The sequence below is a fragment of the Aphanomyces invadans genome (assembly GCF_000520115.1).
Source record: "Aphanomyces invadans strain NJM9701 unplaced genomic scaffold supercont1.14, whole genome shotgun sequence".
Taxonomy (NCBI): Eukaryota; Oomycota; class Saprolegniomycetes; order Saprolegniales; family Verrucalvaceae; genus Aphanomyces; species Aphanomyces invadans.
The window spans coordinates 290,138-312,410 of NW_008580159.1; the positions used below are offsets into that span (position 1 = coordinate 290,138).

General features: G+C 54.9%; 10 protein-coding genes across 14 annotated transcripts; 7 read left to right on the top strand and 3 right to left on the bottom strand.

The window, feature by feature from the left end:
• Positions 1 to 595: 595 nt before the first annotated feature.
• On the top strand, positions 596 to 2,516 carry H310_07469 (hypothetical protein; the record flags this gene model as incomplete). The annotated part of the gene is made up of 13 exons (XM_008872836.1): positions 596 to 639; positions 685 to 769; positions 821 to 994; positions 1,044 to 1,217; positions 1,274 to 1,384; positions 1,478 to 1,573; positions 1,629 to 1,682; positions 1,745 to 1,834; positions 1,881 to 1,913; positions 1,968 to 2,106; positions 2,166 to 2,286; positions 2,336 to 2,384; positions 2,439 to 2,516. The coding sequence occupies 13 exons, from the start codon at positions 596 to 598 to the stop codon at positions 2,514 to 2,516; spliced, it is 1,248 nt and encodes a 415-aa protein (XP_008871058.1).
• Positions 2,517 to 2,684: 168 nt separating this feature from the next.
• On the bottom strand, positions 2,685 to 3,967 carry H310_07470 (hypothetical protein). Its single transcript, XM_008872837.1, has 4 exons — positions 3,793 to 3,967; positions 3,625 to 3,733; positions 3,402 to 3,570; positions 2,685 to 3,347 (listed from the first exon to the last, which is right to left on the bottom strand). Exons 1-4 carry the CDS (start codon positions 3,914 to 3,916, stop codon positions 2,760 to 2,762), a joined length of 990 nt encoding a protein of 329 aa, XP_008871059.1. The 5' UTR covers positions 3,917 to 3,967; the 3' UTR covers positions 2,685 to 2,759.
• A 1,084-nt stretch (positions 3,968 to 5,051) lies between these two features.
• On the top strand, positions 5,052 to 9,142 carry H310_07471 (hypothetical protein). Its single transcript, XM_008872838.1, has 11 exons — positions 5,052 to 5,508; positions 5,563 to 5,655; positions 5,742 to 5,903; positions 5,956 to 6,308; positions 6,356 to 7,118; positions 7,167 to 7,589; positions 7,637 to 7,971; positions 8,025 to 8,248; positions 8,296 to 8,603; positions 8,656 to 8,759; positions 8,823 to 9,142. The coding sequence occupies exons 1-11, from the start codon at positions 5,080 to 5,082 to the stop codon at positions 9,079 to 9,081; spliced, it is 3,453 nt and encodes a 1,150-aa protein (XP_008871060.1). The 5' UTR covers positions 5,052 to 5,079; the 3' UTR covers positions 9,082 to 9,142.
• A 433-nt stretch (positions 9,143 to 9,575) lies between these two features.
• Positions 9,576 to 12,553, top strand: H310_07472 (hypothetical protein). Its single transcript, XM_008872839.1, has 9 exons — positions 9,576 to 10,072; positions 10,118 to 10,213; positions 10,263 to 10,362; positions 10,421 to 10,504; positions 10,551 to 10,919; positions 10,967 to 11,122; positions 11,184 to 11,529; positions 11,576 to 11,714; positions 11,760 to 12,553. The coding sequence occupies exons 1-9, from the start codon at positions 9,698 to 9,700 to the stop codon at positions 12,060 to 12,062; spliced, it is 1,968 nt and encodes a 655-aa protein (XP_008871061.1). The 5' UTR covers positions 9,576 to 9,697; the 3' UTR covers positions 12,063 to 12,553.
• On the bottom strand, positions 12,055 to 12,557 carry H310_07473 (hypothetical protein). Its single transcript, XM_008872840.1, has one exon. It carries the CDS (start codon positions 12,534 to 12,536, stop codon positions 12,102 to 12,104), a length of 435 nt encoding a protein of 144 aa, XP_008871062.1. The 5' UTR covers positions 12,537 to 12,557; the 3' UTR covers positions 12,055 to 12,101.
• Positions 12,558 to 12,624: 67 nt separating this feature from the next.
• Positions 12,625 to 13,752, top strand: H310_07474 (the record flags this gene model as incomplete). 2 transcript variants are annotated; one of them, XM_008872841.1, is made up of 5 exons in its annotated part: positions 12,625 to 12,784; positions 12,829 to 12,963; positions 13,012 to 13,165; positions 13,217 to 13,490; positions 13,536 to 13,752. In XM_008872841.1, the coding sequence occupies 5 exons, from the start codon at positions 12,625 to 12,627 to the stop codon at positions 13,719 to 13,721; spliced, it is 909 nt and encodes a 302-aa protein (XP_008871063.1). In that variant the 3' UTR covers positions 13,722 to 13,752. The 2 variants fall into 2 exon arrangements, with proteins under 2 accessions (XP_008871063.1, XP_008871064.1); XM_008872842.1 differs by having other exon boundaries at positions 13,033 to 13,165.
• A 111-nt stretch (positions 13,753 to 13,863) lies between these two features.
• H310_07475 (hypothetical protein) lies at positions 13,864 to 15,850 on the top strand. Its single transcript, XM_008872843.1, has 6 exons — positions 13,864 to 14,101; positions 14,153 to 14,646; positions 14,705 to 14,788; positions 14,839 to 14,907; positions 14,966 to 15,207; positions 15,260 to 15,850. Exons 1-6 carry the CDS (start codon positions 13,906 to 13,908, stop codon positions 15,438 to 15,440), a joined length of 1,266 nt encoding a protein of 421 aa, XP_008871065.1. The 5' UTR covers positions 13,864 to 13,905; the 3' UTR covers positions 15,441 to 15,850.
• On the bottom strand, positions 15,185 to 17,598 carry H310_07476 (hypothetical protein). Its single transcript, XM_008872844.1, has 3 exons — positions 17,489 to 17,598; positions 15,982 to 17,428; positions 15,185 to 15,934 (listed from the first exon to the last, which is right to left on the bottom strand). Exons 1-3 carry the CDS (start codon positions 17,568 to 17,570, stop codon positions 15,571 to 15,573), a joined length of 1,893 nt encoding a protein of 630 aa, XP_008871066.1. The 5' UTR covers positions 17,571 to 17,598; the 3' UTR covers positions 15,185 to 15,570.
• Positions 17,599 to 17,747: 149 nt separating this feature from the next.
• On the top strand, positions 17,748 to 19,461 carry H310_07477 (hypothetical protein). Of its 4 annotated transcripts, XM_008872845.1 has the most exons (9): positions 17,748 to 17,804; positions 17,854 to 17,925; positions 17,993 to 18,147; positions 18,200 to 18,272; positions 18,326 to 18,456; positions 18,504 to 18,556; positions 18,608 to 18,656; positions 18,703 to 19,000; positions 19,051 to 19,461. In XM_008872845.1, the coding sequence occupies exons 1-9, from the start codon at positions 17,777 to 17,779 to the stop codon at positions 19,263 to 19,265; spliced, it is 1,074 nt and encodes a 357-aa protein (XP_008871067.1). In that variant the 5' UTR covers positions 17,748 to 17,776; the 3' UTR covers positions 19,266 to 19,461. The 4 variants fall into 4 exon arrangements, with proteins under 4 accessions (XP_008871067.1, XP_008871070.1, XP_008871068.1 ...); XM_008872848.1 differs by having other exon boundaries at positions 18,608 to 19,000; XM_008872846.1 differs by having other exon boundaries at positions 18,703 to 19,461.
• On the top strand, positions 19,451 to 22,197 carry H310_07478 (hypothetical protein). The gene is made up of 10 exons (XM_008872849.1): positions 19,451 to 19,532; positions 19,575 to 19,631; positions 19,685 to 19,752; positions 19,815 to 19,933; positions 19,975 to 20,258; positions 20,300 to 20,450; positions 20,525 to 21,177; positions 21,227 to 21,289; positions 21,350 to 21,841; positions 21,894 to 22,197. Exons 1-10 carry the CDS (start codon positions 19,476 to 19,478, stop codon positions 22,149 to 22,151), a joined length of 2,202 nt encoding a protein of 733 aa, XP_008871071.1. The 5' UTR covers positions 19,451 to 19,475; the 3' UTR covers positions 22,152 to 22,197.
• The last annotated feature ends 76 nt before the right edge of the window (positions 22,198 to 22,273 follow it).

A 22,273-nucleotide genomic window follows, 5' to 3' on the forward strand; every position in this document is an offset into this window, starting at 1 on the left:
TGGCACTTTTGGCGACGGGAGGCAGAGAGGTTGGTGGGTAATGACAGAATAGCCATACGGGGCATGCGAACTGACGTCGAGGGAGTCGTTGCTGAAGTTGCAACGTGTACTTGCCTCGACAAACCGATGACCATCACATCCCCTCTTCTCAATTCACCATCGCGCTACCTTTTGATGCGATGGGCCAAGGCCTCCCAGCCGTTGCTGCTGGGGCTGAAGAACGCGAGGGCAGGAGGTCGAGCTGCCCTGTTGCAAGGCAAGGACGAGAGTGATGCGCAGACCTTTGTTCAGCTACGCGTAAGATCTTCCAGCGAACGAGTTGAGATTGATCCACGCTTCACGTAAACGCGCCTACCCTCCCTTCCCATTCCTCTCGAGACACGACGCCAACAGTGCAACGGGCGGAACCATGGAGAACTCTTTGCTGCGTGTGACGCACACGGCATCGAATCCGCAGCGCTCGGACAATACCTAGGAGCAATTCATCACAGCACACAGTTGCTACGGCCAAACTCGTTCAAATGCTGCTCGGGGCAATCGACACGGCGAACCGTCGTGGGCAGGAAACGGCCTCGTTGGAAACGGCATTTCATCCATGTCGGTCCGGCAACGAGACCCCATGTACTCGACACGAACCAGGTTCGTTCGTGTGGCCTCGCCAAGCTGCGCATCATCTTTCCCTAGCGTGTCCAAGTTGGTGCAGTCGGTGAAAGCAGAGTCGGACAAGCTCGCGCAGTTTGTCGATGCAGAGAAGCACATCGCGGATGAAGTTGGTGCTTCGTACATCATCGATGCTCACGGTAAACGTGGCCACCATTAGATCCTCCGAGACGCCCCATCCATCCCTACACAACCTGCAGCCGAGCCATCCCTTGTAACTTCGTTGGTTCAGCGTTTGCGTGTGGTGGAGGCGCAGCTTCGTACCCAAGTGGCTGAGCTCCAGTCCAAACAAGAGCAAGTGAATGAACTGAAGGACCAACTGAATCGATCGGTGGTGCGTACCGCCACAAAGCCACCTCATCCCATGGCAATCCTCCGCTCAGGCACCATGTGGATGGTGCGCCGACCATCAAGATGAAGCACAGCATCTCAAGCAGCAAGTCGCAGACATGACAGCGTTCCTGAACGACCATGGCCTAGTTTGGGTTGGACCACCATCGAACACGCTCTCCCCACGCCTTCCCCCGCTCGACGCAGCGTCCACCACGCACGCAGAGGTTCCATGGGCTCTTGATCGTTTTCAAATTGTCATCCCCATTCAAAGATAGCGCAGGTCAACTACGACTTGATTATTGCTCGTGTCAACCAACTCAATGCAGCCGCCGACACCGGCTTCACCGTACGTCGTTCATGGCCGCGCGGTCCAATTACGCTATGCGACCAGGTCGTCAAGGCCAACCGGCACAACCAAGTACTCTAACGTCGCCGTACACAATGACGTGACTGTACCTGGCAGGTCCACCGCCTGCAGCCCCAGGACTCGCTGCCACTGACGCTGTTCAAGGACGGCATCATGGTCTTGCGAGGGCCATTTCGACCATTTCATGAACCGCACGCGACCGAGTTCATTCAAGTACTCGAGAGTTTTCACCAAACTGAACCGACTGACGGGTTGCGCGCGATTCCAGGACATTCTCGACGGCTTCAGTCCTCTCGAATTCCAAGATCGATATCCTGATGGGGTACATTCTTGCATACGCCGAGAGTGCGCCATGGGATGTCATGGGGGATGGCCATCGACTAGGTCGTATTCAACATGCTCGACAAGCGCCACGAATACTTCCGAGCTCCCGTCGACGCGTCGGGGCAGCCGCTACACGATCGTCCAACCAAGGTAGTGTGGCCCACGATGCGTGGTTTACACACGATGGTTCCCGTAGGCGGTGGGGCTTGCGGACGTCGGAAACCCACTGGTAAAGATGCATTTCGTGAGTTGGATTGCGTTGGTGAATTCACATTTGGGATAGCTTCGTTTGCCAACCGACACGTTCTTGATACGACTGCCTGTGTCGACGGTGCGCGATGGCCAAGTTCATGCGATCCGTGACGAGATTGCGCAGTTGCTCCGACCCCCCGTGGATTGCCGTGTTGTGCACATTCCAGGAGGTACGCCCGCCCCCGTGCGTACAGCAAGTCATCATCCCTTGCGTGGCTGCCGTCCGTAGTTGGTGGTGCCAAGCTTGCAACGTTGCGAGTTCGGACGTGGAAGGGAGCGCAGTCGATCCAACTGCACGTCCCGTACACTGCTCGATTGCATCTCGTCAAGCATCAAGTTGCGACCGAAAGGTATGCATTAGGAGGCTGGGCATCGACAGACATTCGTCTGCTGTCGTAGTCGCCTCGCACCCGACTCGTTCGACTTGATCTCGAATTTCCCGTCCAAGGTACCACGACCAAGTCCTTGACGTGGGAGACTCATCCGAGCATGCACATTGTAGGTGTATGAGAATGGCGGGCAGACCGTGGAGGAGGCGGGCCTCATCCCATCGGCGACGCTGCACATTCGAATGCGATAGCGCAAGAGATCGCGGTGACCACGAGGGGAATCAATGCCCAGCGATGATGGCCACCGTCATACGATAAGTCGTGGTGTGGGTTCTGTTGGTTCTTTTTGTTGGCATGGCAGAGCTGTACGCACAGCTTTGTCGCGACCGCTTCAAGTGCAGCGTGGCAGCCCTTACCATCGGCGCATTCGCTGAGGACGGTTGAAAGACATGAATGGATTAATGGGTAAGGCGAATACTCGGCGATGGGATCGCTCAGGACTGCACGACGATGGGAGTCTGGGCTTCGTGGAACGCGGTCATTTCGCACTGGACAAGGGTTGCCTGGTTCGATTCCAGTCGAGACGACTCGTGGGGAATGTCTAACCCGTATGCGTTTTGAATCGACTCGCGGGAGACCACGGCGTCGGCATGGTTCAGGTCCTTGTGGTACGCCTCCAGCAGAAACCAGACCATCGGGACCACGTACAAGGCAGCAATCACATCAAGCGAATAGTGCTTGCGCGCAGCCACGATAAAGAAGGCCGTGATGATCTGAAGTACGAGCATCAAGACGAGGAGCGGGACACTGCGCCAGTATTTCCACACAGCCAGGATCATCGACAACGTGTACGTAGTGTGGGAGCTAAACATGAGGTCGCCGCACCCGTTGAGGGCGTCGACATGGCCGAAAATGGTACCGGCGGTCATGGGGGGCTGAAAGTCTGGGTTGGGCACGACACATCGAAACGATGCGGACGGGTCATTCGGAAACGCGTCGATGCACGTTTGGTTGAACGTTGGACGGCAATGCGCCGCGGGACCAGGAAGCGAAGTGACCATGAACGAAATGCACCGCAGCATCTGCACAAATTGCGCGATGAGATGTCGACGGGAGGCGTAAAGATGCAGATATACCAAGCACAGCGCCGTTTGAAGCAACACGCGCTTGGCAATGAGGGAGAAGAAGCGAGGCGGCGCCGACGGCGATGACGGTTTGATCACCAACACGCTCACAAACAGGAGAATGCTGGGCCCGAAAATCCCTCCAAACACCAAATACTCGGACACATGGGCTTCCGATTCCCTACGCACGTTGTGCGGACGTTGAAGACAAGCACGAGGTCATGCCGCGACGTACGTGAGTTCAGGTAGGAGCTCAAACCCGAGATCATAGAGAGGCATGCGCTGTGCAAGAGATAACTTGGATTGCATCCAGTATGCCGTGTTGTGGAAGATGTTGTGGATGTCTACGACGCACCAAATCAACACACATGCACGCGAGAGGAGAAGGACGCGAGCTACGAACATTGCCACGCTAAGCCAAAGAGCAAGGCTTTCCACTCCAAGAGAAGAACCTTGACCTCGAACACGACGTGCGCCTTGAGCTCGGACCACGATCGACACCGACTCGCCAGGCTCGACAGCTTCATCTGGTCGTCAATTTGATTCTGACCACCATGCTATTTTGAGGAAACGTTTCGCCGAGATGGAAAGCATCGTGAAAAAAAAAGTGTTTTCGGTATGTTGCTCGAATTTAAATTTGCATTTTGTATGTATACCCAAAATGCAGCAAATCCTACGGAATTGAGCAAGTGGTCGAAGGCACGACTGACAAGACCCCCGCGGTTCTCGTGCTGTCCATGCACCCCTTTCTAGCTGCCAAACACCGCGGAAAGAATTTGGACGTGTGCTTTCATCTAGGCAGTGCATGACGCGCATCCTCTTCGTTGTATCGTGTTTGTATTTTTGAATCGCGAGACATTTTTTGTCACATCTCGTCGGACGACGAAGGAATTCGTCCGATACAGAGCGCGATGACGAGAGGTCGGGGCTCAAAAGAAGTCGAAGCATCGCCCCGTGCTTTTGAGGGAAGGTGTCGACAAGAGTTTGCTCGGACGAGTCCAGCCCCTTCGGATTAATTCTTTACCCTCACCACGATGTCGCGTCAAACAAATGCGTGACCAATTGGACTTAAGTGGATCCGCACTTAGAAGTCTACCGAAGACTTAAGAGCTTCGTAAATATATATGCATGAATCACTTTAAGTGCGAGCCCAATGGAGCGCCTTATATCACGGATGTTTGACAATAGTTATGGCGAAATTTTTTTACCAATTCTTGTACTCCGGAATATTTTTGTCGTTTCCTTCTCGAATCCAGTCTCCCCGTGTTGATTTGTGCGAAGAATAGCATACGTATCAGGGCTACGACCGATACATGGCATCGTTACGGCGTGCAATATGCCCAAGTTCCCGCCTGGCCGACCGCATGGACTCACTGGACGAGGGAGGTGTCAATGTCCCTGGCGCCAGGCGCTTCATACCATCGTTTAGCTGGAACGAGGCATTGGAGTACCAACCCAACGGGCGCTGGGACGTCCATGGAAGACGTGGAATCACCCCGTACAGAGCATGCCATCGGCAAGCTTCGCATCGACCACGCGTGGTGAATTGTGCCATGATGTGCGAAAGGTCGTGATAATTTTATCCAATCCAGTGCGATAAGCACATAAATTAGACCAATCAGCGTTGACGACGAACGGTGGTTGGCCGCTGCAGCTTGGGTTCGTGGCGCCGACATCATTCGAGTTCAAGATGGACAAAGACCTGTTCGGGAAGAAGGGCAAAGATCACCGCAAGAGCAAAAGCGGCGCCAAGGTAAACAAAAAGAAGAAGAAGAACCAGGAGCAGCAGGCGGCGCAGGACAAGAATGCCAAGAACAACCCCAAGGCGTTCGGTGTCGCCAAGATTGGCCGAGCCAAGCGCACGATCCAGCGTAACCTCGACAAGGCGCACCAGAAAGAGTACGTGCCAAATGTGAATCGCATCGAGGACACGCCGCCTCCGACCTGCGTCGTTGTCATGGGGCCGCCGGGCAGTGGCAAGTCGACCCTCATCCGGTCGCTTGTAAAGCGGTACACCCGACACAACATCGGCGACATCCATGGCCCGATCACGGTGATTGCCGGCAAGGACAAGCGTATCACATTCTTCGAGTGCCCCAACGACTTGAACGCCATGGTGGTACGTACCACGCGCCCGCCCGCGAATGACTGAGTCCATGTTCGTGGCATCCAGGACTTGGCGAAAATCGCGGACCTCGTGCTCTTGATGGTGGACGCGTCGTTCGGGTTTGAAATGGAAACGTTTGAATTTCTCAATATCCTTCAGGTACGGATTCCACTTGACAGTCCCATTGTCCGCCTGCAATATTTTCATGGCGATGACCAACGTGGTGGTGTTGCTGCTGCGAGTAGGTTGCAGGCTTTCCCAAGGTGATGGGCATCCTCACCCACTTGGACAAGTTCAAGAACAACAAGAGTTTGCGCACGACCAAGAAGCGATTGAAAAGCCGCTTCTGGACCGAAATCTACCAAGGCGCCAAGCTCTTTTACTTTTCCGGCATCGTGTCGAACAAGGTCGCATTCCAATCGATTCGCGCGCGATCTCTCATGTGTGTCGAATGCGTAGTACCCTAAAGGCGAGATCAACAACATGGTGCTGTACATTGCGCGGATGAAGTACCGCCCATTGACGTGGCGCAACTCGCACCCGTACATGCTGGTCGACCGCTTTGAAGATGTGACCCACCCCGACGTGATCCAGCAAAACCCGGTCGCGGACCGAAAAATTACCCTCTACGGGTACCTCCGCGGCACGCATTTGAAGCCCGGCATGAAAATACACGTGGCCGGCGCCGGCGATTTCTTCATGGCGTCTGTTACGTCGCTCCCGGATCCGTGCCCGTTGCCGTCCAAAGTGAACGAACTCACCAAGAAGCACTTGTCGGACAAGGACATCATGCTGTATGCCCCCATGTCCGAGTACGTCCATCTCGTTGGCGCATGACCAGAGCTGACGACCGCTGTAGCGTAGGAAACATCACGTTTGACAAAGACGCGGTGTACATCAACCTGGGCCACGTCAACCATTCGAAGCGAGAAACCCTTGACGTCGACGATTCCGACGACGACAACGACGGGAAGGTCGGATACACGCGTGGAAAGGGCGGCGAAGGAACGGACATGGTCCAGCACCTTCAAGCTATCGAGTCGGGCCTTGGCATGGACGAACGCCTGAAAGGCGCCGAGTTGAGTTTGTTTAAAAACACGGCGGCGATCCGCGCCGATGAATTGGACTCGGACGAGGAGGAACAGGACGATGACGAGGATGACGAGGATGACGAGGACGACGAAGGCGATGACGAGCCGCGTGGACGCCAAAGCACGGCAAAGCCATCCGAGAAAATCGAGCGCGACGCCACCGGGCGTGTTCGCCGCCGCGCGATTTTTAACATGGACGGCCCAGAAGACGATGCCGAGAATGCTGTAGGTGACAACAGCGACGACGAATCGGAAGATGACGAAGATGAGGAATCGGACGAGAGCGACGACGAGATGGTGCCTGCGTCGGAAGCGTCCCAAATGCGGTGGAAGGACAATTTGGTCGAGCGCGCGGCCAAGAATTTCCTCGAGCGCGAAGAAAGCGATATCAACTTGATGGAGTTGGTGTACGGGACTCCCGGGAAACTCCACGTCGCGGACGATGTCGCCAAAACCCACGAGAGCGACGACGATGACTTTTTCACCCTCAAGTCCAAAACGAAAGCCAGTCGTCTCAACGAAGCAGCAGAGGTCGGTCGGCATGAACGGAATCGAAACGTGTTGAATGGTTGCAAGTAGGACGATGAAAACAGCTTGGATAGCTCCAAGTTCCGCCCGGCCCGCACCGACATGAAAGCGTGGGACATGCCCGATCTCTTGGAGAGCTTGCGCAACAAGTTTGTGACGGGAAACTGGCAGAAAAACACCCACGGCGGCGGCGGCGAAGCCGACGACGACGACGAAGTGGGGTCGGACGTCGATGGTTCGTTTGAAGACTTGGAAACGGGCCAAGTCCATGTAGGCAAGGCTGACAAGGAAGAACTCAGCGACGATGACAACGGGCCAACGGAGAACGAGTCCCTGGAAGATATGCGCCAGCGTTTGGGAGAGGAAAAGGCAAGGAAGCGCGCGGCCCTTGACGACGACAACAAGGACGACGAAGAAGTCGATGACGACATGACTGAAATCATGGTCGAAGCCAAGAAGCTCCAGGAAACGCAGGTTTGTAGTCGCGCCATGGTGAAAGATTGTTGAACAATCGGACGTAGGCCCTGCGGAATGCTGAAGAGTTTGGCAAAGAAGGCGAGAATACGCGGCTGCAATTGGAAGGTTTCCGAAATGGTCTGTACGTCCGCATCGAGCTGGACGGCGTCCCGGCTGAATTTGTCACTGGCGCGCTGCCGACGCTCCCCATTCTCGTGGGGGGGCTCTTGCCCCACGAACACGCGCTCGGCCTCATGCGCCTTCGCATCAAGAAGCATCGCTGGCACCGCAAGATCCTCAAGACGAATGACCCGCTCGTGTTTTCGATCGGGTGGCGCCGGTTCCAGTCGTTACCGCTCTTTAGCATCGAAGACACGAACGAGCGCCATCGCTACCTCAAGTACACTCGACCCGCTCGACGACCACCACACGATGACGAGCTGAATGAAATAGGTACACCCCCGAGCACATGCATTGCGGCGCGACAATCTATGCGCCGATCTGCCCCCCCAACACGGGCGTGTTGGCATTCCAAAACATGTCGAACGCTGTCGATGGCTTCCGCGTGAGCGCGACCGGCGTCGTCCTCGAGCTCGACCACACGTTCCACGTGATGAAGAAGCTCAAGTTGATCGGGCACCCGACCAAAATTCACAAAAACACGGCGTTTGTGCGAGGTTTGAAACTCGGTCGATCGCCAGCGTCACCGTGTGTGTGGTTTCAGGCATGTTTAATTCGGAGCTCGAAGTCGCCAAGTTTGAAGGAGCGAGTTTGCGCACGGTCAGCGGCATTCGCGGCCAAGTGAAAAAGGCACAACGCGGCGACAAGGGCGACTTCCGTGCCACGTTTGAGGACAAGATTCTCAAGTCGGACATCATTTTCTGCCGGACGTGGGTGCCCGTTGAGCCCAAGCTCCTGTACAACCCTGTGACGTCGCTGCTGCAGTCGAATTGGCGAGCCATGCGGACGATGCGAGAACTGCGGGCAGCGAACAAACTCGCGATTCCGGTCAACCCAGACTCGGTGTACAAGGTAATCGGAGTTTCATGGCGCTGTTGACCATCGTGTTTGGTGCCATACGTAGCCCATCGTACGACCGGAGCGCCACTTTAATGCGCTCAAGGTACCTGCCAAGCTGCAGGCCAACCTCCCGTTTGCAAGCAAGCCCAAGCTAGACAAGAAGAAATCGTACGTGGCTGTCGTGTGTGTCGTGCGATGGAGATTTGACGAGAGACGAATTTGTCGTTGTAGCACCAAGTCGTACGCAGTGAAGCGGGCGGTGGTCCTCGAGCCGGAAGAGCGAAAGAAGTACACGCTGTTGCAACAAGTCAACACGCTTCGCCGCGACAAACAGGCGCTTCGCACGGCCAAGAACCAGGCGCGGACGGAAGCCAGCTTGAAGCGCAAAGCCCAAGAGGACAAACAGTTTGAAGCGGTCCACAAGGCGGAGAAGAAAGCCAAGTACCGCGCGGCCGGCAAGGACGCCAAGTACAAAGCGTCCAAGGCGTAGATGGAAGAAGTTAAAGATTTCTTCACATACGTGTATCGGCGTGTGGTTGCTGGAATCGTACTGGTCGATAAAGCGTCATGCAAGTGAGTGCAGCTGCACGAGCGCAACAGCAAGGTGGGGTGTCCCTGCCGAGCGGAGAATCGTTGCAGCCGCATTGACAAAAACTAGTCTTGTACCTTCCACACGAACTCGATTGTCCTCCCGCCTGGCGCGACCAAATGGAAGTGAATGGCCATGGCGAGATATGTCCATGAAGGACCGGCATCTTCCATGCTGTCTGTCCTGCGCTATCCCTCCTGTGCCATCCTTCAACGTGTGACATGCCACTCATGTCAAATGTCCCGACGTGGATCGACGCGACGCCCCCTTTCCAAGTTGGCTCGTCTGGACGGCGACCTCACATCTTTCGCCCCCTCGCGACCGCCTGCCCGCCGAGACCGCGAATTCCATCATGGAGATGGCGTTGCGATTTCGGTTACAGCCGTTACCGTCTCCTAAGTTGGCGCTGTAGACACGGAGACCGTTGCACCACGACCCTCACGTCCGTGCTTCGACTTCGCCGCCGCTTCGCCTACGGTCCCGACTTCGCGGTGCTTCGCTCGACTCCTCGTCACCCATGGGCAATGACGTGTCGTGTGTGGACGTCCTGCGCAACACGCCGTTCGCGATGTTCCTCAGTCCCGAAGTTGTCCAAGACATTTCGGTGTGCTTCACCCCCATCAAGTTCAAACCTGGCGCCACGATTGCCTTTACAAAGCAGGAATTCCTCATCGTGGCGCGGGGCAGCGTCGACGTGAGCACGATCTTGCCGCACGCGCAGAAAAAGGTCAAAGTCATGGAGCTTCTTTGCAAGAAGCGGGTCGGCGACATCGTAACCCATTGCGCCACGCGGACGAGTCGCAGCAAGCTCCATCGCAAAAGCTACATTGAACAACACGAGCGCAGATACTCTGGCGGCAAGAAATTCGCGCTCATGCTGGATCTCGTCACGGTGCGTTCTCGTTCGCTCAACCATGATGTTGTGATGACCATCTAGGTGACTGCCGACCCTGCCGACGGATGCGTCTTGCTGCGGCTAAATCGCGACAAATTTGTCCGAGTGCGAGCGCTGCACATGATGCACCGCCCCAACGTACTCGACTACCCTGCCATTCTTGACGTGTTTACACTTACTCGTCCAGGTCACGACGCAATTTTCCATTAATAAAGCAACGCGCACTGCCGAGGACGATTGGCGCCTCGTCACCACTGTCGCAGACGACCAGATCGCAGATTACTTGGGTACGTGCTCCATCTCGCGCTGAAATACCCTCTCTAACACTTGCCACGTTGTCTCTAGCGGGCGTCCCATTTTTCTCGGACGTCAAGAGCTCCCGCCTCGTGGCCCTTGCAGGGCTATGCACGTACATGGTTGCTCGAAAAGGTTGGTCATCGTCATCGTTCACTGCGGTGGCTCATGGCCCGGCTAGACGAAGTCGTTTGCAAGGAAAACGACTTGGGCGACAAGTTTTACATTTGCATCACGGGCGTGCTTGCCGTGACCGTCGAGAATGACGTGGATGCCGTGCCGAAGGTCTCCCATCGGTCCATGTCGATCGTGGCTGGGTCCCAGTTTCGGCGGAGCGTCGATAGCCACCGCCCGTCCGTGTCGATGAGCCAGGTCCTGATTCGCCGCATCGCGGACGGCAGCTACTTTGGCGAGATCTCGCTTATCCTCAACATGAAGCGCAGCGCGACGGTGACGGCCGTCGACGACTCGCTTCTCGTGTATATCGACGCTCGTGCATTTCGAAACTTCCTTAAAGTGTGCCCCGACGTCCGCATGCAGATTGAACAAGGTCGGCATATCCGAGCCCATCCAGCGCGCTCATGCCGTGTTCTCTAGTGATCATCAGTCGGCTGCTTCAGATCGCCAGCAAATCCTCCACCGCAACCTTCCTCGCCGCCATGTCCATGGAAAACCATCAACGGCTTGCTCAACTTGGCCAGCTCCTCGAAGTTGCAAGGGGCACGAAATTGATCGTCCACCACGACGACCCTGGTACGAACGATCGAAAACGAACTCACGACAGGCTGGTGACAACACCGCAATTCGATTGTAGTGTTTTACATTGTCCTGAACGGCAAAGTCGAAGTCGACTACGATCTGCCGAGTGGCCACTTGTTTGTGGCCCTCGGGCCCGGCGGGTACTTGAACGAGCTGTCCATGATCCTGCAGACGGGGAGCCTGATCCAGGCCACGGTCCGAGAAGACAGCGTCCTCCTCGCGCTGCACTCGATCCAATTTCACATGTTTTTCAGCACGCTGCCCGAATTTTTTGCCGAGTTCTCGCTCCGATACTTGCAACACGATGCGTCGCTCGAGCACGTCATTAACCACTACGACGCGCACGAACTGTGGCTCGTGTACCTCGAAGGCCGGCCCGACAGCTACGAAGAGCGCATTCGGTACCGAGGCTTGGCTCAACTCTTCAAATACTCACACGACACACAGGCACATCACGAACGGCGTGCTATTCTGTGAAGATGCGGACGAGTTTACGATGTCCTGTGAGTCGCTCTCGCGCGAAGCCCGCGTTGAACAAGCAAAGCAAGTGGTCGAGATGTATTTTGACAAGGGCTGCGAGAGACCTGTAAGTGACTGAGATGGAGCATCGGTCTAAGCGGTCAACGACCAGGTCGCACTGTCACGTTCCCTGCGTGAAGATATCTACGCTGCCATCGAAGCTTCGTCCATCGATGACACACTGTTTTCCCATGCGCGGCGCGAGATCATCGATCTCATGGACGCGTCTGTCCTGGCCGACTTCAAGCGGTCAACCAAGTTTGCATCCGTTCTGACCAAGCTCGTCTGCCTCCCAGACATCCCAGTTCACCTGTCCTCGGCCATGAAGGCCCATTTGAACTTTCACGTGTTCAAGCATCGGCCATCCCATGCTGTCACGAACAACTACGCATGGGTGAGCGCGACCCCACGATAAAGCACCAGCCTTGACGATTGAATGCGATATCTATGTAAATTACTCGACGATGGTTATTACGAGCCAGCTCGTGTGCTTGAGCCACGACTTTTCCAGCTGCCACGTGATGTGGCGGTCGCGAAAACATGGCCGTCGGTTCACTCGTGCGATCTGCCGCGCCGCGCACTTCTCCGCCTCGCTGACTTGCCCCCATGCACAGTAGAGCGACAAACCCAGCGTGCAGATGCAGCAGCCATAGCTCGTGGACCAACATGGCACGCACGGCCACAAGTCGTGGAGCGCTTGATTTATCGTTTCCAAAGCTTTGTCAAAGTCCTCTTTGCTCATGTACACTTCGATTTCGGGAGGGAATGTCGACGTGTCGTACTCATTCGAAAGGCCATTTACCCAGACATCTCCAACGGCGGGGATGCGGCAGAGTTCCTTGCAGTTCGCCTCCGGTGCCAGGGACACTGACGCCTCTGCGGCGTCCATGTTGAATTTGCAGAGATTGTCCGGATAAATCTCCTCGGCTTGTGTTCGAGTTCCGGATACGACGATTTTGACGTTTCGCGAGAAACAAATGAAAGCGAGGGAAATGGTCGCAAGGATGACGGGGCATGCGGGGAAGCTTGGCTTGCCCCGAGAATGCATCCACATTGTCGCGTCCTACTTGGATCACTTGGCACTGCATGCGATGGAGATGACGTGCCGTACGTTCTTCGAAAGTGGCATCCACGGAGGTAATGACTCGTGCGTTTGACGTCCTCGTTGACGGGGACCACAGCGTATTGGAGAATGAGTGCATTGCGTGAAGCGGTTGTGATTCCCACCGAGCACACCATGGATTGGAAGACACTGGCATGCTCTTGTGTCAATTTGGATGCACAGCAGACCGCTGGGCTCCTCGGTAACGTCGTCGGTACGTCATACGTCTGGCACTGCATACAGTCGCGTGATCCATCACAAGGCGATTGCGATATGATCATAGCGTTCTCGTCTGTCGACCGACCACGTGAAGAAGGGGCCAAAAACACGTTACGAGTGTCACGGTGCTTTCGGCGGATGCGAGCGCGCAGCGATGACGGCCCCCAACAAGCCCTGCTCAATTACACATTGCAAACGTACGGCGGACTCGCATTCCGAGCGATTGTTCTGACCGTTGTGTGCACCAGCCTCATCTGCGGATGCTCTCAAGGCGATTGCTACTGGAGCAGCGCACCTTCCGCGTCGGAGATCCAAGACGACTACATTGACTACACACTTGTCGATCGATGCATTATTCGCGCGATAGACATCGTGCCGTACAAGGCATTTTGGCAGATGGGCGAGCCAGGGTATGCACCGATGAAGGTGTCCATCTCGTTCTTTACCCCTGGGGATTCGTCGAATGCAGACCGATGCATGTATTACACTTCTCCTTCCTTCGACGTCGTCAATCGAATGGAGGTACGCGCACACCACCGTACCCTTCTCATCACGGCGTCGTGGTAGATGCAAACGTTCTTCCTGCCAAGGCTTGTTCTCGCCCAGGCAAACACGCATGTCCGCGTGAACTTCCATGGCAAGCAACAGTTCGAATACGTCGACGCGGTGGACTACCCGCGGCGCTACTTCTGCTGCATCAGCCATGTCGGTGTCAACGGAATTTTGTTGCCCTTGAACGCAGAATTGCATTGACCAATGAAAAATCAAAAGAACTTCTCTCTGACATGTGATTGGATAATGTGAAGATATGAACCATTGGAGTGTCGGAACCAATCAAGTCGCCCTCTTGAAATATTTTCATCCAATAAAATTGAATCATTTTGCAACCGACGAAGCTCCACCATGTACGAAACGGTTGTCCCGCCAACGCACCAAGATGGCCGACGAGGTGGAGGAAGGAGCATCCCCGCTGAGCGCACGCCCTGCACATAGGCTCGAGCCTCCGTTGACAGCGAAGAACTACCTTCTTCACAAGCTTTACTTGCGACAGGAATACGCGGAATGCCTCAAACTCATTGAAGAGATGCTCAAAGAGCATCAAGGGCTGTGCGAATACCCCATATATGTCAAAGGTACGCGAATTGCATGGATCGTCCAGTGGCGTGACAACACAATGCGCGTAGCGTTGATCATGCAACGCAGCGGTCGTATTCAAGAGTCGTTGCAGCTCTTCCAAGCAGCGACATGCTTGAACCCAGACAACAAGGACAACTTGAAGCAAGTCGGGCGGTCGTTGTATTTGCTGGGAAAGCACAAAGCTGCGATAGAGGTGTACGAGGAGACAAAGAAGTTGGCTGGACCTGATGACTGGGAGATTCACCACAACATTGGGCTGTGCCACATGTACCTCAAGAGCTACGACCTCGCTATCGAGTCGTTCCAGAACGCAAACAACATCCATCGCCACGACACGACATTTCTCCAGCTCGGAAAGGTCCACACCCTTCGCGAAGACTTCAAGGCCGCCATAAACGTTTACTTGGAAGCGCTCGAGTTTTCTCCGGAGAACCCCGAGTTACTCACGACCGTCGGGCTGCTCTACCTCCGCATCGGCGAAAACTTTCGCGCTTTCGACTACCTCGGGAATTCCATGACTCATGATCCTCGGAATGCCAAAGTACGTTCCTTCTATTTCAACCAAGACAGTGCTTTCGTGGTTGAAGGGTTGCCCATAGACCATTCTGGCGGCCGGATCCATCATTCAAGACCATGGTGACATGGACGTCGCACTGGTGAAGTACCGCGTTGCCGCCGTCCAGGTGGGACCGTGTCTTGCGTCTAACGGAATCATGATGGAGTGTGCTTCTAGACACCAAACTCGGCGCAGCTGTGGAATAACATCGGCATGTGCTTCTTCGGCAAGCAACGATATGTCGCGGTACTTTCCACGTCGTTCATGTTGGGGTTTCCGTGGCTAACTCCATCGCCGCACGCAGGCCGTGGCGAGCCTTAAGCGCGCGCTGTACTTGGACCCGTTTGAATGGATTACGTCGTACAACTTGGGACTGGTCCATCTCAACACGGGCCAGTACGCGTCGGCGTTCCACTACTTTAGCGCAGCGATCAACCTCAAGCCCGACTTTCCCAGCTCGTACATGTACTTGGCGATCACGCTCGGGCGGCTGGACGACTTTGAGAACGCTTGCAGCGCGTATGAGAAAGCGATTGAGATGGAAGCGTAATGCCATCGTCGACCAAGTCGAATATGCGCTGACCAGACTTGTGTGTAGCGACCACTTGTTTCACTTAAACTACGCCGTCACGCTCTTCAACAACGACGAAATCGAGCGCGCCAAGGTCCAGTTTGACAAGTTCGACGCGATCTTTCAAAGCCTCGACGAAGCAACGCAGTCGAGCGATCCTGAAGTCATATCCCAGCGCCAGGCGCTCTTGGAAGCGTTGAACGAGTGAATAGGATTGACCTACAACGCTTGACAATACCCTGGGGAGCGCTATCACAAAGTGCTTTGATGGGCGATGTGGGGCTTGATCATCAGCTCGAGTTGCCGACGCTTGATAAATATGGGACAGGGGGCGTTGTTCATGCCAGCAGGAGCATTCGTCCACGCAATGCCGAAAGAAATACCGACTCGACGGACAAATAGTGCTGCAGCGCAGGGTTCGACGTGTACTTGTCGCGATCGCGTTGAAACTCTAGAATGCGCTGGTCCAGGACGTCCTTGACTTTTTGAAACATATCGTTGCTAAGCGCAAGGGGAGCGGATGGCGGATTTGACCACAGCGACGACAAGTCTGGCAACGAGTGCTGTCGCAGCACAGCTACTTGGTTTTGGAGTTGCTGGACCTGACATACCAATGACGCTTCACGCTCCTCGAGTTCAACGCACGTCATTTGCCATCGTTGACATTCTTCTTGCATCGATTCTGAGTGCGCGAGTCGTTCCCTGCATGAACAAATCCGTGAGTGCCACAAGGAAGCGTCATCGGCTACCTCAAGTTGTTACATTCGACTTGGATGGTTGCACCTGCAACCTTTAAGCTCTCACACTCGAGAAAGCGGCGATGTAATTCCCTTTTGGCGCTCTTGAGCTCGGTGACGTAGTCCTTGACCATGGCGACAAGCGCCGAATTGGATTCTTGCAGCGATTCCACATGACACTTCATACTGTCCAAGTTGTGTTGCATTTTGCCGACTGCCTTCAAGTGGTCTTGTTGGATCGATGCTGCATTTTCATGCAGTTGCGCCAACTCTTGGTCTTGGGAATCCACCAGATGCAGTAAACTCGCTGTCTGGTCGCGCCACTTGCCTTCTTGGACAATCAACACACGCTTCAATTCGTTAATTGTGTTTTGGTGTTCGGCCAGATGACCCAGACATCGCTTGTGTTCACTTGTGACGCGTGAAAGCTCTTGCTGGAGGGAAATGATGTGCGGGTTGGCGTCGCCTTGCTCATTCATATGCAATTGCCGATCATTAACGAACTCGAGCCACAATGGATCGGTCGCCATCGAGTCCACTCGCGCCTGGAGGCCTCGGATTATGTCTTGAAGTCGACTTTGTTGGACGATATTGTCTTCTTGAAGCATGACGAGCCGCTCGTTGGATTGAGAATTCAAAGCGGCGAGATTGCGCAACTTTTGCATAACGTTGGAGTACTTCTGCCCCGTTTGAGCCAGAACGTCGCGTTGCTGATAATTTACCTGCTCAAGAGCGGCGAAGTCTTCCTGGAGATGAGCGTACTCGATTTGCATATCCTCGGCACATTCTCGTTCGCGCGTGTACTTGTTGAGTAACTCGTTGTAGTTGTCGCGAAGGCGGACTGTGTCTTCCTGCAGCACCCGCTGAAAGAGACGCCTGTGCTGCAAGCGCATGGCGCTGATGTCATGCTCCAGCCGCAATTCTGTGACAATCATGGCGTTCGATTGAGCCCGGTCTTGCAGGAGTTTCAATGAACGTCGTAGCACAGAAACGTCTGCGGACTGGGTTGACACGAGCATACAAAGTTGTTCCGTTTTTAGTCGCAGTACGTCATCGAGCGGAAGACGATCGAGATGAAGCTTAACCTGCTGCACAAGCGACAGCGAAGTAGCCAACCGGCATTGAGATGATGTTGGAGCATTGTCAAAGGACCCGATGAAATTGGTACTTGACAGCTCTGTCGTGTTGGTCAACGTAGACGAACCGTTGCGATGGATGCCATCCGTCAGGTGAGGCGACTGCTCAATATTCAATTCCATATCGTTGCTTAGAGCATCTTTGGCTTCATATTTGTCGATCAGGCGTTGCTTTGCTTCGAGTAACTGTGTCTGCCAATCCAACTTGTGTGCTTGGATCTGGTACTCTTTACTTATGTTCTGGAGGAGGTCCAAGATCCGAGCTTTGTTGTCTGCAGTGAGGACGACCGCGTCACGTGGGATAGCTGTGAGATCCATGATGTCTAAGGACACATACAATCAGCACGATACCATACAAAGCATTTATTCATCATCCCATCTACCTTGAAAGCAGCCCATGCCCCCGATTTCCTCAGGACGGCCACTTCCTTCGGTCACCGACGACATTGCGCGTCCTTCTCCCATGAGTGCGCGCGATATTTCAAAACCTCGATAGTGGCAAATGAGAACTAGTGCATTATTATTCCTCACTAGATGAATAAGCTTGCTTTTTGTAGGACATGTAGATTCTTCAAAAAATCGAATTTAATGGCAACAACTCATATAACTTATACTGTGCTGAAATCATTTTATAGAGTGCTTTGGCTTTAGGACATCGTCATCCTTCGACCATGTCGGCGCAATTCCTCAAGGCCGCAGGTACGACCGTTCAGTGGATGAAGAGCAACTCCATGACATGGAAACGTAGCGAGCGGCGATATCGATCGAGCAAAGGACTTGATTCAGCACATCCACTTTCAGAACAAGAAAGGCGAGTCAGGTGTGTCCTGTCCATGGATGGACACGTGAGGGTGTGTTGGCTGACCGCGTCGTTTGTGGCCATGTAGCTCTTCATGTTGCGATTTCAGAGGGTGAGCTGAGCATGGTTGAGTTCCTGTGCAACCAAGGCGCGAATGTGAACTTGCAAGATAAGAAGGGTGGGAACACGACGATCATGCTGACACTGGCTCAACAACCTCGTCACTTCCTGGCCATTTTGGAGGTATGCTCGCTGGCCACTGCCATGCAAACATAACATCCTATTCCGCGCGCAGGTCCTTCTGAAGCATCAACCCGACTTGACGCTCAAGGACACGACGGGGCAGACCGCTCTGCACCTCGCTGTGCGTACGTCAGAATCGATGGAGTTTGTACATTCTCATCACAATTTTTTTCTGCAGAATACGGAAGCACCAACGCCGTCGAGTTGCTGCTTGCGTCCAAGACGAACCAGGACATTCGCGACTCCAAAGGCATGACCCCCTTGCTCGTAGCTGCTGGGAAGGGCGGCGTGCACATCGTGGAGCTCTTGGTACATTGCCGTCATCCTGTCCTTGCTCGCTTATGCAGTTGAATTAGGTTTCGAAGGGCCACAACATCCATGCTGTCGATTGCAAGGGCAACTCCGCGTTGTAAGCCTCCTCCATGGCCCCACGAGTCGTTCTCACCACGCCACACGGCAGGCATTGGGCCATCGCGTCTCTCGACGTGACAACGTACTTGGTGTCGAAGGTAGACCGTTTCCAGGACATCATGAGCATGACGATGGTGGGCATAGGGTGCGAAAGCGGTGACAAACCAGCTCGGGAATACCCCCTTGCATGCCGAGGCGCTTCGTTCGGATGGAACGTGGCCAACCGACGTCGCACAATTCCTCCTCGCTTCGTTTCCCGAGATCGCCGCGCTGAAAAACGCCAAGGGCAAGACCGCAGACGACCTTGTTGGTGATGTCGACGACGCAGTGGCCCCCACTCCCTCGAAACAAACGTCGAAGGGGTCAGCAAAAGGCCGAAGTCGGAAGCACAACAACGATGACGACGGCCCAAGCGTCGTGGCGATTCAAAATGCGAAAGCAGGTGCGTCACGACGGATGGATGCTTGCCCCACAGTCTTAACGATCGCGTAGCTATGATGGCCCGTGTGAAGGAACGTGCGCAAAAGCGGCGGTCTTTAATTCCTGAAGACGACACAGATGCCGTGGAACCTATCAAGCCCCAGGATGCGCTCTCTCCTCCCGTGGCGAACACCACGAGTACATGGACAATGGCGCTGATTGTTGCTGTCGTCATCGCCTTTTTCGCCGCCGTCTACGCCATGCTCGAAGCTTCCGCGGCTAAATAGTCCCAACGATCACCATGTTCTCATCAGAAAGCTTGACTTCCCACAGCTTACGTGTCCCCATGCATCGTGCGGTGTCTGTCCGACGACGCCGCGGCTGCGGAACTCAACGGGATGTAAAATTAGTCTACCGGATGTTTATCCGAATTTTTAGTGTAGGAATTTGTATGCGAATGTTGGAACGTTGGCTTGCTCTCCACATTTTGTCGCGAGATGGACAACACAGTGCTCGGACGCTTGGATCACTGGGCCGCCCACCAGCCCAAGAAGGTACGTCCCGACCTCAGACATAGCATGCCGACGCCCGCGTAGAATCTCTTTGCCTTTGTGGACGATAACGGTCGCGTCACGGACAGCTTGCTCTACGAGGTACACGAGTAAGGTATGCAAACGGCATCATCTTACGGATCGCACGACGTCAGGACGTCCACACGCGCAGCGCAAACTTGGCGAAATGGATGCTTACCAGTCCTAGTGTGTCGTCCCAAGGGTTCGTCGGACGTGGAACTTCGTGTGGGCGGCGTTTTCATTTGCGCTGTTACGATATTGTAGTCTCGGTCTCTCGCGTGGGGACATTGTGCTGTTGGTGTATCCTCCAGGGTTGGATTTCATCGTTGCGTTCTTGGCGTGTTTGCGGGCGGGCGTCGTGGCTGTGCCCGTGTATCCCCCAGGCATGCTCGTCATCTCGTTCCATGTTCAACGATCGCGTTAGATCCGCGCAAGTTGCGCAAGGATATCGTGATGTTCACGACCGTGTGCTCAAACTCTGGCGCCAAAATCGCTTTGACAAATTCGGCGTACAATTACGCAAAGAAAGTGCTCGACATCAAGCAAAAGGTCACGTTCTCGGAGAAATTCGCATGGCCCGACCTCCATTGGATGGAAACGAACGGGCAACTCGAGTCGACAGCACCTCCGCCGCTTGCCATCCCGCCACCATCTCCGAACGACTTGGCATTCCTGCAGTACACGTCTGGGTCGACATCCGACCCCAAGGTTCGACTTTGCCAGTCGACGCCACGTCACACCCAGCGTAGGGCGTGATGATCTCTCACGGGAACCTCGGCCACAACTTGACGCTGATTTCAACAGCGCTGAGCGCCACAGACGACTCGATTGTCGTGTCGTGGCTGCCGCAGTATCACGACATGGGGCTCATCGGCGCGTACTTGGGCGTGCTGTTCACAGGTAGTTGCATGGCTTGATCCCGTGTCGAGCACATGACGCGATCGACGACCGAACGTGTCATGCTGACATTTCAGGCGGCCATGGTGTGTACATGTCTCCGTTTAGCTTCATCAAGAACCCGTCGGGGTGGCTTCGACTCATTTCGCAACACCACGCGACCCACTTGCAGGCGCCAAACTTTGCCTATGCCCTGTGCGCTCGCAAATTTGTTGCCGGAACGGCGCCGCTGGATCTGTCGTCCGTACGACACATGATCAATGGCGCGGAGCCCATCGACGGGGATGCCGTCGACGCGTTCTACAAAGTGTTTAAGCCGTTTGGCCTTTGCGACGGCGTTATTCGACCAACGTACGGACTCGCGGAGCACACCGTGTACGTGTGCGATAGTTCTCCGCACTTGTTGCGCGTCGTTGTCGACAAGGATGCGCTCGAACACCACGACAAGTTTGTCCCGATTGAAGGGACTTCGAGTGGAGGCGTCAAGGAAATGGTGGGGTGCGGCAAGCCTCGGCCTGGAGTCGATCTGCGCATTGTTCACCCGGCATCGCACGCCAGTGTACCGACCGGCACGGTTGGCGAGATTTGGATTCGCAGCTCGAGCACGACGCAAGGGTACTTTGGTCTGGACGAGTTGACTCGAGAGATGTTTGGTGCAACGATCGCAAACGAACCAACGGACCACTTTTTCATGCGCACGGGCGATCTCGGCGTGCTTTACCAAGGCGAGGTACGGGCGTCGAGACGTACACATGGCCATCTCACAACGGATTTCGTAGCTGTTTGTATGCGGCCGGCTGAAAGACTTGATCATCGTCCGCGGCCGCAACCACTACCCTCAAGTACGCGATCTACCCCCTCTTTGTTCATCGTGACGACTCACAGGCGTAACACTTGGCCAGGATATTGAAAAAACTGTCGAAGGGTTTCCAGATATCCGCCCGGGCTGTTCCGCGGCATTTTCCATGTCCCTGCAAGGCCAGGAAGTGCTGGGGGTAGTCGCTGAAGTACGAGGGGCGCAAATGGCTCAACCCACCCTCGAAGCCATCGCAGCATCGATCCGTCAGGCTGTGTCGGTCGAGCATGGCGTGCTCGTGTCGGCGATGGCGCTGGTCGCCACCCATACGATTCCCAAAACCACCAGCGGCAAGATCTCTCGCCGGCGTGCTAAAGTCGATTTTGTCGATCGCAAGTTGACCGAACTGTATCGCCTGGTCAAGACCGTCGACACAAACGACGATCCCCAAGACGACGCTGCCGCGCTACCGCCGACGATCCTGCCAGAGTTTTCAAGCGTCCCGCCCGCAGAAGTCAAATCGTTTCTTCGTCGTGAGATTGCACAAATGCTCGATGCGTCCCACGACACGATCACGGACGCGACAGAGCTGCAACAAGTGGGAGAATGCCCCAATCATGGTCGTGACAAGTCATGGCGAGCTGTTGTAGGTCGGGATGGACTCGATGGGCCTCACACAATTGCAAGGCATTGTTCAGAATCAATATGGCCTGCAAGTGCCGGACGACGTCTTGTACGGAGAGCACACAACGCTAGCCCAAGTGTACGTCGCGCTCGCTCGCGTTGCCATGACAGCCCACCCGCAGCCCAATGAAGGTGGCGACAACCAGACATCGTTTCTGCAAGATTCCCAGCCACCAACGACTCCAAAATCCCGCATCTGCTGCGGATGCATTGCCATTCGATAAATGGGTCAGGTGATAATTCATCTTGACGCCATGCTCTTGTTCCAGATGTGTGTGCGATACTTTGTTACCACGGCATGCTTGTCATGCTGTGTTGGGACGCATCCGCGTGTGCGACAATTTGG